The following is a 14483-nucleotide window of genomic DNA, read 5'->3' on the forward strand; positions in this document are numbered from 1 at the left end:
AGATACACAAAGAAGAGGACAAATAATAGTATCTTGTGATGCGCCCCCACTCTCTCTTCCGCCAACGTGAAAATAACATATAATCTACGCAAAGAAACACTAAAATGTCGATAAAATAACAATATCCGATTAGTGTATCTATTAAAATGATCTTCCTCTCTCACACATGGTGTATATTTATAGATAAAATGGTCAAATACATTAACATGGAGGATCTTCACGTGTTCTCTTGGTTGTCTTGGCTTTGGCTTATAAGCCACTCTGTATAATTTAAAGAAGTGAATTGTAAAGTTTTTGTAATTCTTTTAAGTACCTCTTCATTTTTCATTCATCTCTATATAAGTAAAAGAGAAGTACAAATTAGAAAATTGTCAAAAAATTCCAAGATTACCCTTCAATTAAGCATAAAGGAGAGGGTTTTTAAAAATTGGAAGGGATAATTTGGACAAAAATACACAATCGAAATTATCCGACCCGTACACATAAAGGATCCGCGTCCTCTCTCACAATAACCCGGAATCAATGATTTTTGGGCTTCGATTGTCTTTCACTGCAAAAAACAAAGCCTTACCCATTAGTTATTAGATATTTAATATAAACAAAGCCTTACCCATTAGTTATTAGTTATTAGATATTAAATATAATAATATAAACTTCCCTAAACTAAAACCTTAATATTCGAAACTTTAAGACTATATCATCACAACAATCAACATCGGGTAACTATACAATCATAACCAACTAATCAACCAAATTACCTTAATCATCGCAATCTCAATTATAATTCCACGATTTAGTCCATCATAATCTCAAAAAATCTTTTCGTATTATCACATAAATCCAAACTTCCCTAACCTCAAAGCTTAATATTCGAATAAATCTTAGAAATTAAAAGATTCTAAGATATTATGCTTGCATTATGCTCAAATATTTTTATCCCTAACCTCACCTATAAATAGCTCATCACCACATAGGGTAAAATCATCACCATTTCAGCAATTGTCGAGTCAAAACTAAGAAACTTACCTTGCAATGGCTTCTTCTTACACTTTTCTCCGAGATGTCAAGCCTTTTAAAACTGCTTGGAAAGTGCATGTCCGTGTCCTTCATACCTGGAGAACAGATCCAACACAATTTGGTGAATCATTTGACATGGTACTCGTTGATGCTCAGGTAAGTAAACATAAGTACTATATACAAAATCAAATTAATATTAGTAGTTTAACAGCAATGTCATTTTCAGGGTACAAAGATTCATGCGAGCGTGAAAAAGAATCTGATCAACCGGTTCGAGAGCAAGATCACTCAAGGAGAATGGAGATCAGTTGAAAATTTCCAACTGAATTTTGCCGGAGGTCAATTCAAACCAACTGCTCATCGATACAAGATGAGTTTCATGACTCAAACCGTTGGAAAGTGCATGTCCGTGTCCTTCATACCTGGAGAACAGATCCAACACAATTTGGTGAATCATTTGACATGGTACTCGCTGATGCTCAGGTAAGTAAACATAAGTACTATATACAAAATCAAATTAATATTAGTAGTTTAACAGCAATGTCATTTTCAGGGTACAAAGATTCATGCGAGCGTGAAAAAGAATCTGATCAACCGGTTCGAGAGCAAGATCACTCAAGGAGAATGGAGATCAGTTGAAAATTTCCAACTGAATTTTGCCGGAGGTCAATTCAAACCAACTGCTCATCGATACAAGATGGGTTTCATGACTCAAACCGTTGTGGCGAAGATAGATCCTCTGTCTGATGAGCCATACCTAGCGCTTTCCCGATTTGATTCTGTACTAACCGGGAACCTCAACCCAAACTTCCTAATAGGTAATCGTATGAATAACTTATGTATTTTCAATATCTCTACAAAAGTTTATGTGTCTTCTTACTAATCCATTTACGTGTTTACAAGCATAGATATTGTTGGTCAAGTGGTTAATGTTGGTGCGATGGAGACAATAGATGTTAACAACAAGCCAACAAACAAGATTGATGTTGAACTCAGGGATGAGAGGTATAAAGCATTTTAAAATATAATTCAACATACTTAAATTAATTGTATTCTTTAATTGTAAATTTTAAACAGCATAAAACTTTTGTGATGCTTTCAAAACAGTGATGTAAGGTTAACATGTACTTTGTGGGGATCATTTGCTGATCAAATCTTTGGTGCATGTCAAGACGGCGATGTTGAAATGATGATTTGTCTTCTGAGATTTGCTAAAATCAAAATCTACAATGGTACGAAACTACTCCTAAGTGAAACTATACTAATTGTGGGGATCATTTCCTTTATTAAGTTTTGACTAAATATGCTTTTACTACTATCGTAGATGTAAGGACAATAGCAAATGCTTTTAACGCATCACAGCTCACCATTAATCCAGAGTATGGTCAGATTGTCGAGTTCAAGAATAAGTAAGTACAAGTTAGTATTTTCTATTTATTTAGTACTTATACAGTTTTTATAAATTAATAACTTAAACCAATTGTCAAACTAGGTTGCCAAATGATGGTCTTGCTCTCACTTTACTTGAGAGCAAACCAAAACGTGAGCTGCAGTTAGCAAATAATGGAGAATTCTACCATCAATATGCGAATGGGACCATCCAAGATATCTTGGAAGCCATTGAGGTATTACTATGTCCATTATGTACTAAATTAATCTAAGTTTTCAAATGTCATGTGTGCATTATACAACTAAAGTTATTTGCTTGATGGTAGGTTGGTAAGGTTAGGCTGATATGTACTATTTACGCCATAGACTGTGACTGAGCGTGGTACTACATTGCATGTAAAAAGTGTAATAAGAAGGTTTCCAAGGTGAATTCTACTACTAATGGAAATGCGTCTGTGACAAAGAAACAAAAGTGGCAGTGTGATACTTGCCACGCCCAAGTGACTAATGTGTTATCAAGGTAATAAACAAAACTACTCATGTCCCTAATATTTAATCGATTATGACTCTAATACATAAATCTATTAGGTTCAAAACACATGTCAATGTGATGGATCAAACAGGACAGATGAAACTAATGCTTTTCGATAGCCCAGCTGCTGAAATTGTTGGTTGTACCGCTAACAGTCTAATTGAAGGACCCTTTGATGAGGTAATATGTTTTTATTTAAACAAATGACTCTTTAACTGGGCAAAATGTGATAAATATTTTTAGTATTTAATTGAAAACTTTATTCTATATAGATGGAAGATCCAGAAAATTTGCCACCAGCTATCAAGAGTTTGGTTGGAAAAACTTACCAGTTTCTGGTAAGCATTGAGAATGATAACTTATGGAATGAGAAGGATACCTACAAGTGATAAAGATTTGAGGAGTTACAATGGCGTGCTATACAACTCATTCAAGGAAGCATGTGTTGGCCAGAAGTATGAACTGAAGAATTTACGTCAGTATGCTGCTTCTAAATTTTTAAGATCTCAATGTTTTAGTTTTTACTTATCCATCTTGAATAAAATTTGTTTGTCACCTAAACTTATTCATAGTTTTCTTTCATTAAAAATGCATAATAAATAGAAATTACATATTAGATAGACAACCAAACTACATTAGATTGAATCAGTTGGGGTTCCAGAAAACATACCTTTAAAACATACTTTAGATATGAGTGGTGTCAATCATGATGACTCTTCTCAGCCTTTTGTTAAGTGTAATTTCTTGATGTTTAGCAGATAACCCATAAGAATATAACAACCGTAATCAGCATTTCATTTCACATAACCAATAACTTATAGCTATTATAAATTAAACAATCTCCAAAGTACTTATCTGATTGTTATTTATCTCTGTTACAATCAATAACCCCCCTGTATTCGTAACAAAGTTATTAAGTCATTGCAAATAACTGTATATATTGCTACAGATTATCTTGAATTGTAGAAGTTATACCGTTGGTATGATTGTCATTTGATGTGAGCACCAACTGCGGTTTTCTCCAAATCCATGAAATAAACAACAAAATTTCAGCTATTTGTTAATAACAATGGAAATTTGATTCAAATTTATCTTCTATAATCCAACAAAACCTGTAAATTAAACTATTTGATACAGCTTCACAATTTTTACAAAATAAGATTTGGGTCGAATACAAAATCTGTTAGATGCTTCGGGGATCATGTAAATAGATTCAAATTAAGAAAGATTCTAAAATCATCTTACCCACAGCATCGAATTGTAGAAGGAATTAACCCAATCGAAAAAATTTCGACTGAAACCCAAACATATGGAAGTCGATCGTCAATGAGAACTACCCGAAAGCATCTTCTTTTTTGTTTTTTTTTTGTTTTTTTCAGGTTGCTATAACATATCGATGGAGAGTTTAGATTAATAGAACTGAGATTAAAAGAAATTGATGTATGAAGTGAAGATTTGAGTAAGAATTGAAGATGAATCGAGGAACAAAGAAGATGGTGAGAAAGCAACACAGAAAAAGCAAATAATGTCGGTCCCAATTCCTTTTCTCTTAACGTGATCTTTATTTTTTTGTCTTAAAAATGTTTAATTCATTAAAAAAACGAAAAGGCTTGGCCCAATAGTAACATAATTTTGTAATACAAAATAATCCCATTATATGTCAAATTAAATTTAATGATTGCTTTAACAAATATATAACTATCATATGTATAAATTTTAAAGTAAATGTTACATCCAAAATATTTTATTAGAGCTACCATAGAATTACATTAATTTAGGTAATGAAATTTAAAAAGTTAAAAAAATGTAATTTAGGTAGTAAAATTACAAAGAAAGTATTATTCCTAATTTATAGTAAAAAATTAAGATAAACAACCAACCAACTGCTAAATTCTAAACAATCAATTCAAAAATTCAACTAAAAGGACCATATTAAGACACACAAACTGTTTTCAAAATAATTATTATAATATCATAATACTCTTTAAATAACCATAATTAAAATAATAATAGTTACACCGCAATCTCTTGAACCAACGCGAGTACAACTGAAACAATACAAAACACATTCAAACAAAGATTTATTAAAGCGGTAGTATAAAATAATAATACTATTCAGCAGAAGAGAAAAATTAAAACAATACATATTAATACACTTTCATACATTTTACTAATATATAGATATAAATTATATTACATTAATATGTATAAAATACAAATTAAATCAGATTCGTCCCGCGGTGTACCGCGGGTTCAGACCTAGTTAATTTGATACAAAGAGACGATTTTACACCATGTTGTTTCTCAATATACTCATTAACAAATAAAGAAATATTTTATTTGTTATTTCTTCATCAAGTAAACTGTAAAGTTAGCTCAAACTAGTTATGTGGGGTTATTTTTAAACTAACTTTAAAATAGAAAACAAACATGTTTTGTAAAGAGAACAAATACAACTCCAGCTCTTCACCGTTTAGGGTAAAAAAGTTCACATTTGTAGATAAGAAAGAAACATCTTTAAACTATTAAAATTGCATCATTGAAATGTAAGTAGAAATGTCATTTCACGTAAATCTATTTGTGTGTGACAATGACAATGTCTCTCTCCTTTCGTGTGCTTGTGGTGAATATTTTTGGCCAAGTATTTTAGAATTACTTGTGGCATACTCTCGGGATTTTATCTAATTGGTTTTATTGTACTAATAAATTGTCGAGTTAGTGTTTATCGTGTAAATCGATAAATGTCTCCATAATGTATGTCGAAGTAAAGTTCACATCATGATGAAGAACTAAAACAAGTTAAAGTTAAACGTACTAGTTTCAATTTCGATTACACGGATAAGATTGGTAGTGCGAGAAATCGGCAATAAATTCATGTCGTTTCAAATTAATTTCATAATCTTATTCTGTCTATAGCAGTTATAGTTTCTTTGAAAATTTATTTTATAAATTTATTGGGATGAAAATTAGCTCCAACTAATAATCTTGAATGCGATATTAGGTGAGTTAGGTGTGTATGTATGTAACTGCTTGCTTACTAGCCATAGACTTAATAGTTCCACTGCATTTTATCTTCTCACCTATTAACTAACCTCCAATGATAAGCTAAATCCAATATTTGGATAATACAAATATCTATATAGATTCTAGACATCACCATAGATCATCAAGATATTCGTAACTCATATGTATGATGGAAAAGATGTGTACAAAATAAATGTTTAGGTTTTGATTTATTTGTCACAGTCTCTATCAGAGATTAGATGATCTATATGAAGAGATAGTCGATTTAAGATGTTTTATTTCCATAATTATCGAAGAAAAATATGTTATTTCGAGTTTGTTGTATATATTTTTTGAATTCGATCACATTCTTTCCTTATAATTTTTTTTACAAATTACTAGATTATTCTTGATTTAAACTTCATATCTAGTATGTACTAAATCATCTCTTCTCCATCTATAATCAATCTATATATACATTTTTTTGAAACATTTATAAAATAAATCATGAATTTGGCACTTATTTACAGGTATGTCATTGGTATTAAATAATTAATTTAATAAATGTAGCAAATATAATTGTAAATGTATACAGATTTTATTTACTTATTTTATAAGGAGGTGAGTAAAGAGTTATTGTTCTTTAAAAATTTGAAAAACTGATTTGATAAAAAGTGAATTTAAGCCTCACATACTATATTTTACTTTCACGGGTTTCATACAATAGCGGATTTAGGGAGAAAAGTAATATAGGACACAAATTCTTTTTTAACCAAAATTTTTTTTCAGCACTAAAAAACATAACAAAATATGTTAAAAAAAAAACAAAGTAAAAATATTGAGAAAAATTGCAAAATGTAGGATTTGAACCCTTCACCTTCTACATAGTATGGGGCACTCTCTCTAAATAGGCTAAGAAACACTATTGTTAACTGTCACTTAAACAGAATTTAAAAAGGTGTATAGGGCACGTGTCCCACCTACTATAAACGTAGATCCGCTTCTGGTTTCGTATGATTTGAATTTTTGCAGATTAAAAATATTTGAACATGTTGCGTGATCCACCTAGCATGGCGGATTTGGACTATAGAACCAACACTAAAACTATTAGTTTATTTCATATACTATAGATTTATAGTCATAATTTGAAAAATTAACTTATAAATTATTTAGTATATGAACTACAAAATATTACACATACTACAACACATTCTTAATATTCCAAAAAAAAAAAATTGCTTACACATAAAAATATAAATTAACATACCATATAGGTATATACTTCTGTTTAATTATAGAAAACAAAACTAAGTGTTTTAAAATTTTATATTCTATCTAATAACAAATTTATGTAATTAGGTTATAAACTGTATAAAACGTAAGAAGAAGAAAAATATTCTAAACAAAATTATAAATTAATTAGATAAAAGTTAATTAATTGGGAATTTGAAAACTAAATAAATTAAAAATTATTATTTAAAATACAATAATTTATAATTTAGTCATGCGGTGTAACGCGGGTGAAAACCTAGTATATATGTATAACTAACTTCATATATATGATTTTTTTTGTCACTTAGAAAACGTTTCTTTAGTCCTTCTTGTTATAATCCAATTTGTTTTTGTAACTTAAACATTGAAATCGAGTTATATAATTTTCTATCTTTATATAATAAATTAATAATGATAACATGTTTTTTTATTCTTTTTATTTAGTAGATGGTGCACGGAAAGATACAAAGAACGTGATGCAGGTAATCAAAAATCCAGGAAAATTCGTCGCGGAATCCGAAAAAGTCCACTAATAAGGAAGAAGAATGTACAGTACGATCTTTAAACGCTAAATATCATCCAATCATGAATTAAAGTATAATCATATTCGCGGGACCCATTAAACCCACACGACACAAACACAATTTACAATTTTTATTTTATTTTCTATATAGATTATTGTTGTTTTAGTATAGTATATGCATATTTCTATTTTGCGCAAAATATTTGTTATCCGATATCTGAAATTACTGGAGATGTATTCAACTTGACATTTTAAATAATTTGTGTAAAATTTAACAAATTTTATGTTATTCAATTATAAGTTTTTAAAAGTTTATTAAAATTTATTATTATTGAATTGTTGATTTAAAAATCTACTTTAAAATCTACTGTGATTAAACTGATGATTTAAAATTTTACTTTAAAATCTACTATTATTCAAAACAGTTTGTGGATTTTAGGAGATGTATTCAACTTGACATTAAGTGATTTGTGTAAAATTTACAAGTCCTATGTTATTCAATCATACTTTTTAAAAGTCTATTAAAATCTACCATTATTGAACATATGATTTAAAAATATATTTTAAAATCTACAGTTATTCAAAATAGTTTGTGGATTTGGATTTTAATGATTTTTAGGTTTTCTGGAGGATTTGAGAGAATTTGTTTACTTAAAAATATAGAAATCAAAATCTCATGGTTTTGAGTGGGATTTGAAAGAATTTTACAATAAATAATACCAACTTCCCTAAAATTATCAAAATCATTTAAAATCTCACAAAAACTCAAATCACTTTGAATATTAGATTGAATACATCCCCTTAATGATTTTTTAGAGATTCTTGAGGATTTGTTTAGTTAAAAAATACAAAAATCTAGATCTCATGGTTTTATGTGAGATTTGAAAGAATTTTACAATAAATCATATAAACTTCCATAACATCATCAAAATCATTTAAAATCTCATAAAAACTTAGATAACTATAAATATTAGATTGACTATTAGTACATTTTTTTTGTTCTTTCTTTCACAATATTATAGTAATGTTCATATGTTTAGTCAATGGTCAAAACTTAGTAAATTAAAGATTTATTTACTTTTTTTTTTTGTATATAAAAGACATAAAACAAAGTGCAAAATTTGACTGACTATTATTGTAATACACAGTAACTTTTTTGTATATTATTTCTCGGACACGGATATGATTTTTTTTCTCAAAACAAACAACATAAAAAACTGATCACATAAATAAATCTTCTTTACATGTTAAAAAAAAAAAAAAAAAAAATCTTCTTTAATTTAATATGCGTGGATTGATATTGAAAAAAAATAATAATCAAAATCTAGTGAGAATTCAATTATAAGGAAGGAGTAACTGTCATTTACTCATTTTAATTAAAAAAAAAAAGAAAAAGAAAAAGAAAAGAAGCTTTCCGTTTCAATTTTTAACTATAAAAGCAGACGTTGTTGTTGTTGTTGTTGTTGTTTACATTTGTAAAAAAAAAGTTAAATAAAACATTTGAATCTTCTTCTTCTTCACCTTTTTTAATTTTACACATCATTAAACATTAAAAAAGCAAAAAAAAAAAAAGCTTAATTTTGTTGTTGTTGTTTGTTTGTAATCGTTTGCTTGAAGTAGAACCTCTCTCTTTCTCTTTCTCTCACACTCTCTCTCTCTCTCTCTCTTTAGATTCTTTTCTCTGTAATCAAAGCAAACCCAAATCCTCTGCACCATTTTTTTTTTCTTCTCTTCCTTAAGAGTAACCGTGTCCCTCTGTAACAAATGCACCACTTTTTTCTATGATCCTTCACATCTGCACTGGTAAAGTTCCATTCTCCTTTTTTTTTTTTTTTCTCTAGATCTTAAGCGAGTTCTGGTTGTTGTTGTTGTTGTGCGTAGAAGTAGTAGGTGTGATTTTTTTTTTTTTTTTTTTTTTTTTAATTCTGGTGATTTTTTTGTTGTTGAGAAAGTCTTCTTTGGGGGGTTTTGGTTACTGAGGAGGAAGAAGACGAAATACTGTAGTTGAAAATTAAACAACGAAATTTAATGAAATGTTATGTTATTCAAACGGCGTTTCTAAAGTTTTGCACGACTCTCGAAGTTTCAATTTTCTTTTCTTTTTCCCTGGATTCTACTAATTTTCCCGAGAAAAAAAATTAGCAATTTTGGCTTAAATTTTGAGAAATTTGTTACTCGAAATTAAACTCAGAGCTTCATTGATATTATCTCGTTTGAGGTATTTCTTAATTTATACTATGAATTGAATCAATCCATTTAGTATTTTGTTCAAAGAGTTTTTTCTTATAGTCAACGTTTCCAACTTTACTCAATTTGGGAGCAAAATGAGTTGTTGTCCTCCTCTTCGTCTGACATTGTTGTTCTTAATAATAAACTATTTCCTTAATCTCTCTCTCTCTGATCCATTATTGTTATTTTTTTGGTCTTTGCTTTTGGCAGAGGCGTTTTACAAGAGCTTGATGCATTAAGTGGGATTGATTTGATACATTATATGACAATGGAAGGAGAATCATTTGGTTTAATCGTTGGGATCTCACTTGGTTTGGTGATTGGTGTTGTGTTAGCTGTTTCAGCTTTGTTCTGCTTTAGGTACCATAGAAAAAAGTCTCAGATTGTTAATAGTGGTGGCTCTAGCAGAAGTGTTACCGTTCCCATCAGAGAGAATGGTGCTGATTCTTGTGTTATCATGTCTGATTCCACCATTGGTCCTGATTCTCCTGTTAAATCTTCTTCCAAGAATGCTGGCACTGGGAGGTCTCTTTGGCTTGATGGTTTTAGTAAAAAAAGTAATGTCATCTCTGCTTCTGGCATTTTGGAATATTCTTACAGGTTTTGCTCTATTCTCTGGATCATAATGTTTCCTGATAAGGTTCTTGATTAATGAGGGACTAGACTTCTCTTGTTATAGTTACTTTGGTCATTAGGAGGGGAATGCTGGGATCTGTATCATGTTTTATATAGTGTATAGTTGGATCTGTTATTGTGAATATCCAAATTTTACGCTTTTTTATTTGAGGATATGGTAGAAGATTCTTGCATTTTTGGTTTTTGATACCAATTTTAACATATGTTTCTTTGGTGGCTACTGATTCAGGGATTTGCAGAAAGCAACCTGTAACTTTACAACTTTGATAGGCCAAGGAGCATTTGGACCTGTCTATAAAGCTCAAATGTCCACCGGTGAGATTGTTGCTGTGAAAGTTCTAGCCACTGATTCTAAACAGGGCGAAAAAGAGTTTCAGACAGAGGTAAGATATATCTATTCATGCGATTTAACTGATGATTCTATATGATACTCATTTCCAAAGAAACAACTAGGTTCAGAAAACATGTCGCATTTGTAAAATATAACATTAGGCAGACTCATGATTTCCGAAATCTCTATTACTCAACTCGATCAATAAGTTGCCATCTATAAAATAGGCGCTTGCCTTACATTAATCCATTTCTTTACCTGCAAAACTCATTCATTCTCCTACTTTTTTTTCCAGGTTATGTTATTGGGAAGGTTGCACCACCGTAATTTAGTGAACTTGGTTGGCTATTGCGCAGAAAAAGGACAGCACATGCTTATATATGTTTACATGAGTAAAGGAAGCTTAGCTTCTCACTTATACAGTAAGCAACTATCTATTTCTACTTACTATAACAATCTGCTAGGCATTAAATGAATTGTCAATCCAATGTTCAACTGTAGTTTGTAGCATATTTTATTAAATTGATGGTTCAGACTCCTCCCTCCAATTGATGAGCCTTCATAAAGATTTGAGACACACTAAAATGGTTTTTTTTTTTTCTATACAGGCGAAAAACATGGACCGTTGAGCTGGGAGTTGAGAGTATATATTGCTTTAGACGTGGCACGCGGTCTAGAGTATCTTCACGATGGGGTGAGCTACTTGCTAAAACCACATTTGAATGCAACTCTTAGAAATTACAACTTCAAAACTCATGTTCTCTTCAATGTTTCCAGGCTGTTCCTCCTGTAATCCACAGAGATATTAAGTCTTCTAACATATTGTTGGATCAATCCATGAGAGCTCGGGTACATATATCTTCTTTCGTCCTTGAGATCTCAGTTTATTTAACCACTTCAAGTTTCTCATTAGTGAATTGTCTCTTACTACAGGTTGCAGACTTTGGACTATCTAGAGAAGAAATGGTAGACAAACATGCTGCTAACAACATCCGAGGAACATTTGGTTATCTCGATCCAGAATACATCTCCACAAGAACATTCACCAAGAAAAGTGATGTTTATGGCTTTGGGGTTTTGCTATTCGAACTTATAGCTGGAAGAAACCCTCAACAAGGTCTAATGGAGTTGGTTGAGCTGGTAATATTACATAAAAACAAAAAAACCATCTCAAATCCTCCAATCTTTATGTATAAAACGACTCAAAACATTGTGTTTGTTGATGAACAGGCGGCGATGAATGCAGAGGAAAAAGTTGGGTGGGAAGAGATAGTGGATTCAAGACTAGACGGGAGATTTGATTTACAAGAAGTGAATGAAGTTGCTGCTTTTGCATATAAATGCATCTCTCGTGCACCTAGAAAACGTCCAAACATGAGGGACATTGTTCAGGTCTTGACTCGTGTCATTAAGGTGAGACATTGCAGAAAACGACAGAAGAGTTCTCCACGGCCTCCTCCTCCTCCTCCTCCTCCTCCTCCGGTGGTGGAGGAGTCAGAAGGTGAGCTTACCGCAAACGGATCATTACGATCGGAAACTCACCGGAGAGATAATTCCGTGGACAGTAGTATAGCTGAAGACTTGTAATTTTATAAAAACAAGAAAAAGAAAGTATCAAATTTTTTTATATTTATCATTAACTTTTACGATGTGATTTCTTTCTAATTGTCGTTGTTTTGGATTTTTTTAGACGTTAGGAGAAATGGTACTACTAGGTTGTCTATATATTTTTTTTTTTTTTTGTGAATTAAAAGATATATAATATTCTTTTGTTATTCATTGTTGAAACAAGAAAAAGAAAGTATCAAATTTTTAAAAAATTATTATTAACATTTAAAATGTGATTTGTTTCTAATTTTCGTCTTTTTTTGGATTTTTTGTAGACGTTAGGAGAAATGATTATAATGATTATAATGATGTCTATATCTTTTTTTCTTTTTGTGAATTAAAAAATATATAATATTCTTTTGTTATTCAGTATTCATTGAAGAGTTCTATGTTTTCTAAATATGACTCAAGGCCCAATCGAAATAGCCCAGCCCATTAATTACGTCTGTGAAAACGATGTCGTTTAATTCGTTATCCAAGCTTTTATCGTCATCTGTGGAACGGATAGGACGAAAGAAGAAGAAGAAGAAGAAGAAGAAGAAACAACAGTTTTAGCCACTACGCCCAGTGGGAAAGTTGCAGAGCGAGAAAAAATGGCAACCATGTCTGCTCTTCAGAGCTCTTTCACTTCTCTTTCTCTATCACCCAGCTCTTCCTTCCTTGGTCAGCGTCTAATTTCCCCAACCTCCCTCTCCGTCGCTTCTCCGGTAACTTTTTAAAAATTTTCGAATTCTGATTCTAATCTTTCGAATTAGGTTTTCCTTATCTCTTTCAAGCTTTTGGATTATGTAGTTCACTTGGGTGTGTTGTAAATTAGGTTCATTTGTTCGCTTTTGATACCCAAAACCCATCTAAGCAAATATCTCAGTAACGAGTGAAAATTTTGATAAAATTGAATCTGAGTTGCTCGTTTTTAAAGTTACTGAGGTATTAAAGTTTGTGCATTGTCTATCTTGTAGTGTTACTATTGAATTGAGATTAAGTTTATGAGCAGTTAAATGTCAAGGGCTTCTTATGCTCTTCAGGACTGATTTGACTAGTGATTTGTTTGGAACCTATGGGTGCCTTTTACTCTATAACCGAACGAAATGTGTTTCTTTATTACCCTGCTGATCGTTTTGTACTTGTTGTAGATCAAGCCTACCGAGAACCCATGTCTTGTTCTTGCAAAGGTTAGTCTGCAGAAACAGTTTTCTTTTTGAGACAATGAGATTTGGAAGATGAGTTGTTGTTGTTCAAATGATTTTATGTGTGGTTTTGTGCCTTACAGCTCAAGCGTTGGGAACGAAAAGAATGCAAACCAAACAGTCTTCCGATTCTGCACAAAATGCATGTCAAGTTTGGAGATACGGTCAAAGTCATATCTGGACGTGACAAGGGTAAAGTTGGAGAGGTTACTAAGATCTTCACTCACAACAGCACCGTAGTGATCAAAGATGTGAACCTCAAAACAAAACACATGAAGAGCCGAGAAGAGGGAGAGCCTGGTCAAATTGTTAAGGTCAGTCTACTCAAATTACTTTGATGTTTGTAGTAGATTCATTTACTGCCTTTGGCCTGATTCTTGAAAAATTGTGCAATATGTATTATGATTTCCAGATAGAAGCACCTATCCACAGCTCAAATGTGATGTTGTATTCAAAAGAAAAGGAGGTGGTAAGCCGGGTAGGTCACAAGGTCCTTGAAGATGGACAGAAGGTAAGATATCTGATCAAAACAGGGGAGGTTATCGACACCATTGAGAAGTGGAAGCAACTTAAGGAGGCAAAGGATAAAGAAACCACCCAAGTTGCAGTGGCCGCATCTTAGTTATCTCACTTCTTTTCTTCTTCGTTGCACTTTTGATATATATAGACTAATAGACCTATGCATTTTGATGGATGTATTGAATCCCTGTAATGGTTAAGTATAAAATTTCTACCCCATGAACACCTTTTTGCTTC

General features: G+C 31.4%; 3 protein-coding genes across 4 annotated transcripts; all 3 read left to right on the forward strand.

Annotated features, from left to right (window-relative positions):
• The first annotated feature begins 1714 nt into the window (after positions 1–1714).
• Positions 1715–3327, forward strand: LOC147949138 (replication protein A 70 kDa DNA-binding subunit A-like). The gene is made up of 9 exons (XM_087470180.1): positions 1715–1835; positions 1926–2022; positions 2125–2267; positions 2342–2426; positions 2510–2642; positions 2733–2741; positions 2811–2926; positions 2995–3118; positions 3211–3327. The coding sequence occupies exons 1-9, from the start codon at positions 1715–1717 to the stop codon at positions 3325–3327; spliced, it is 945 nt and encodes a 314-aa protein (XP_087326306.1).
• A 5867-nt stretch (positions 3328–9194) lies between these two features.
• On the forward strand, positions 9195–12711 carry LOC104730834 (calcium/calmodulin-regulated receptor-like kinase 1). 2 transcript variants are annotated; one of them, XM_010450064.3, is made up of 8 exons: positions 9195–9539; positions 10176–10565; positions 10831–10984; positions 11228–11354; positions 11541–11626; positions 11710–11781; positions 11866–12072; positions 12163–12711. In XM_010450064.3, exons 2-8 carry the CDS (start codon positions 10228–10230, stop codon positions 12517–12519), a joined length of 1341 nt encoding a protein of 446 aa, XP_010448366.1. In that variant the 5' UTR covers positions 9195–9539; positions 10176–10227; the 3' UTR covers positions 12520–12711. The 2 variants fall into 2 exon arrangements, with proteins under 2 accessions (XP_010448366.1, XP_087344516.1); XM_087488390.1 differs by lacking the exon at positions 9195–9539 and adding an exon at positions 9639–9954.
• A 258-nt stretch (positions 12712–12969) lies between these two features.
• On the forward strand, positions 12970–14473 carry LOC104730843 (large ribosomal subunit protein uL24c). Its single transcript, XM_010450076.3, has 4 exons — positions 12970–13247; positions 13674–13712; positions 13811–14041; positions 14140–14473. Exons 1-4 carry the CDS (start codon positions 13134–13136, stop codon positions 14347–14349), a joined length of 594 nt encoding a protein of 197 aa, XP_010448378.2. The 5' UTR covers positions 12970–13133; the 3' UTR covers positions 14350–14473.
• The last annotated feature ends 10 nt before the right edge of the window (positions 14474–14483 follow it).

This window comes from Camelina sativa, chromosome 2, assembly GCF_030686135.1.
Source record: "Camelina sativa cultivar CO46 ecotype springtype chromosome 2, ASM3068613v1".
In the NCBI taxonomy this organism is placed as follows: Eukaryota; Viridiplantae; Streptophyta; class Magnoliopsida; order Brassicales; family Brassicaceae; genus Camelina; species Camelina sativa.

Excerpts from the sequence above, each read along its gene's own strand:
- LOC104730843 (XM_010450076.3), top strand. The coding sequence starts at position 13,134 with ATGGCAACCATGTCTGCTCTTCAGAGCTCTTTCACTTCTCTTTCTCTA. Across the intron at positions 13,248-13,673 it reads CCCTCTCCGTCGCTTCTCCG|ATCAAGCCTACCGAGAACCC; the intron begins GTAACTTTTTAA and ends TACTTGTTGTAG. Across the intron at positions 13,713-13,810 it reads CATGTCTTGTTCTTGCAAAG|CTCAAGCGTTGGGAACGAAA; the intron begins GTTAGTCTGCAG and ends TGTGCCTTACAG.
- LOC147949138 (XM_087470180.1), top strand. The coding sequence starts at position 1,715 with ATGGGTTTCATGACTCAAACCGTTGTGGCGAAGATAGATCCTCTGTCT. Across the intron at positions 1,836-1,925 it reads CAACCCAAACTTCCTAATAG|ATATTGTTGGTCAAGTGGTT; the intron begins GTAATCGTATGA and ends TTACAAGCATAG. Across the intron at positions 2,427-2,509 it reads ATTGTCGAGTTCAAGAATAA|GTTGCCAAATGATGGTCTTG; the intron begins GTAAGTACAAGT and ends TTGTCAAACTAG.
- LOC104730834 (XM_010450064.3), top strand. The coding sequence starts at position 10,228 with ATGACAATGGAAGGAGAATCATTTGGTTTAATCGTTGGGATCTCACTT. Across the intron at positions 10,566-10,830 it reads ATTTTGGAATATTCTTACAG|GGATTTGCAGAAAGCAACCT; the intron begins GTTTTGCTCTAT and ends CTACTGATTCAG. Across the intron at positions 11,355-11,540 it reads CTTAGCTTCTCACTTATACA|GCGAAAAACATGGACCGTTG; the intron begins GTAAGCAACTAT and ends TTTTCTATACAG.